The sequence below is a fragment of the Protomyctophum parallelum genome (assembly GCF_964188405.1).
Source record: "Protomyctophum parallelum genome assembly, chromosome: 3".
Taxonomy (NCBI): domain Eukaryota; kingdom Metazoa; phylum Chordata; class Actinopteri; order Myctophiformes; family Myctophidae; genus Protomyctophum; species Protomyctophum parallelum.
The window spans coordinates 29,387,689-29,390,779 of NC_139698.1; the positions used below are offsets into that span (position 1 = coordinate 29,387,689).

Genomic DNA, 3,091 nt, shown 5'->3' on the forward strand with positions numbered 1-3,091 from the left:
CAGTGTCTCTGATGTCATTGACACTGGGCTCACTTCCTTCCTGGACTACTATTCCCATAATACTTTGGCGCACTGCTCCTCCTTGTGGATAGGGGGAGGGCTGTTTTAGGAAGTAAGTGAGCCCAGTGTCCATGACATCAGAGACACTGGGCTCACTGCTAAAATCTAAAGTATCTAAAACCACATATTACACACATAAAGACCCCCAGGAAAGTGTTCTAAAGCTTCAAAACGTCCCTTTAAGTAGGCCTATATACTTTGCCCACGACTGGTTATCAGACGCCTGTCAAAATTTCTTGGAAACAAAAACAAAAAAAGCTGAGACAAAGATCTATTCTGCAGCTTTGCTCTTTGAGGCCTTTTTCTTCTTGTGGCCGGAAAGAGAGCTTTGAATCAAAGCCTTGATTTCTTCGTCCTCTACTTCATATTCAGACTTGTAGAGCTCTGGCTCAAACAAGCTGTTTGTGATTCGCTGCTGTCCATTCACCATTAGGAACATGGTGAACTTGAACTGGGCTACAAACTCGCCCTCTTTCTCATGTAGCACATTGAAGGGCCTCAACAGTCCATGCTGGACACACTCCTTCATGCCCACCTTTGCCTTTGCCTCGTCCTGAAATGCTCTAAGAGTGAAGGGCATGACGCCAAAGCGTTTATCCACATCAGTGAAGAACATCCGAGATGTCTTCAACTTCAGGCCGTACACTTTGTCGGGGTCTCGCTTATAAATGGTGGCCTTCTGTCCGCCGTCCTTGGCCTTCCCCTCTCCACTGCTGATCAGAACATCCACTGCATACACCTCGTGCACCTCAAACTCCTCCTCCTCGTGTTCCTTCCTCTGCTGGTCCGTGGGGTTTTGAATGATGGACTTCTCTCCATCAATGATGTGTTGTTTCAACTGATGGGATAGAATGCCCTCCATAGGGGAACACTTGAATGATTTGCCGATCTTGTTCCAGATTTCTGTCACCTGTGTGTTCTTGTTTCCGGGCTTGATGAGGCGCAGAGCGGCTTCGGCGCAGAGGTGAGCGGCTATGAGAACATCAGCCTTCCTCCCGGTCAGCGGGGCATCCTTGGTCACTCCGACAACAAAGCTGTGGGCCGCGTTCGAGATGAAGCCATCGACGTGCACGCCCAGCTCAATTTTGACAAGGTCCCCATCCTTTAGTACAACGTCTGTGTCACTCCTCAGAGGAGAGAAGTGGCAGACACAGTTGTTAACAGACACACTGGTAGGAAAGGCGATGCCTTTCTTCATGTCCTTCATTCTTTTAAGGACGTTCACGGCTTCTGTCAAGATAAAGGCATCTCCCTTTTCACAGAGGCTGATTACAGAGATACCTGCTGTTGCTGCCTCCACCACGGTCTTGAGGGCCTTGTTTGCGATCTCAGCCCCAAGTTTGTACTTGGAGACCACGAGGTCATCAGCGATGGTTTGGTCTTGAGATTCATCGTCTGATGAATAATCAGACATGGTTGCAATTGCCTTTGTTTCCACTTAAAGTAACTTTTTACTCTCCTGTTTCCCCTTCCCGGCAGCCTGACTGAGCCACTTAAGTGAAGTACACAACGATGGTTCAATGTGAACAGACACACAGAGGATCTGTCTATTTATAGATATTGATGTAATAAGTCCTTTTGCTATAATCAATGACGTAAGCAGTGACACTCACTGTGAATAATGACTCTTAATTCTGTGATGTCATAATGCTTAATTTTTTGAATTGCCTTGTTGATGAAATGTTCTAGACAAACTCGTCTTGTATTGCTATAATACATGTAAGCAGTGGGACACATGTAGAATCATGACATCACCAGGCTACAGAGGATCAGCCACACTGAACAGAACAGGAACCACACACCAGCAAACACGACTATTATTGGCTAATGGAAATGTAATAGCAACACCCCAGTAAACAAACAAAATAGGCAACAGCATGTCAATTTATGTTGACGGTATACCTGACAGATATGTGGTGAAGCGTTGCCATGCCAATAAGCTATAATTACCTGTTTGTGATTTAATCCTTTCTGCGTTTCAGTCCATTTCTCTTAATGATCTGCTTGGCTCACCTCTTGACAATACACTCACAGCTCCAATGACTTTGTTGTGTTTTTCACAATGTGTTGATGCATCACTGAACACTGAGTAAGACTGTACATCAGAAATAACAGCAAGAGATGCATGTGGAGATTTATAAACAACAACAACAATGAAATATTTAACGTTTCAACAAGGATCGAGACCTGTTTGTGTATTTTCATCCGCCTTGAGCCTGTGCGTGCGTGCGTGCGTGCGTGCGTGCGTGCGTGCGTGCGTGCGTGCGTGCGTGCATGCGTGCGAGTGTATGAGTGTATGAGAGAGAGAATCAATTACTGAAATGCAGAGATTAGCAACTAAATCTAGCTTCAAAGACACAGTGAAGACACATTATGCCTTTAGAACCAAGGGCTAAAATCAATCCCATCTATTCCTGCTAAAGTCATCAGAGGGTATACATGATATCTTTGACACCACTTGGCAAGTTGGCAAAGATCACAGAACAGTAAATCTATTTTCTGCATCACTATCAGTGCAATCCTTTTGAAATATTATTGTATATTTTATATTATTGATAACATTTTTTTATGTTTCTTTTTAGTTTTTTGCCTTTATTGATAGGGTACAGTAATTAGACTGCAGGAAAGGGGGAGAGAGATGGGGAGTGACACGCGTCAAAGGCCATCGGGCTCGGGAGTCGAACCTGCGGCACGCCGACCGGCTGGCTTGGCAGCCTAGGTGCCCAGAAGGTTGAGCTAACCGTCCGGGCCTGATAACATGTTATACTGTTTTATCATTATGTTGAGGAGATACGTGTGCGTGCGTGCGTGCATGCGTTTGTGCATGCGTGCATGCCCGTCTCCCATTGTGCGTGCGCACACACCTGGTGCAGGTTTTTTCCAGCAAAGTAAACTAGCAGCATACAGTTGAATCAGTTCAGATTACATCAGTTACTATATACAGTATAGTATAGTCTGCTCTCCCCGCCAACTACCTCGGATGTCTCCCTGCAGCACCTTGCGTCTGTTTCTTCCCACTTTAATCGAATCC

At 45.4% G+C, this 3,091-nt stretch overlaps 1 protein-coding gene across 1 annotated transcript; it reads right to left on the reverse strand.

Annotated features, from left to right (window-relative positions):
- Positions 1–331: 331 nt before the first annotated feature.
- On the reverse strand, positions 332–1,474 carry LOC310856646 (proliferation-associated protein 2G4-like; the record flags this gene model as incomplete). The annotated part of the gene is made up of 1 exon (XM_083762117.1): positions 332–1,474. One exon carries the CDS (start codon positions 1,472–1,474, stop codon positions 332–334), a length of 1,143 nt encoding a protein of 380 aa, XP_083618243.1.
- Between the last annotated feature and the right edge of the window lie 1,617 nt (positions 1,475–3,091).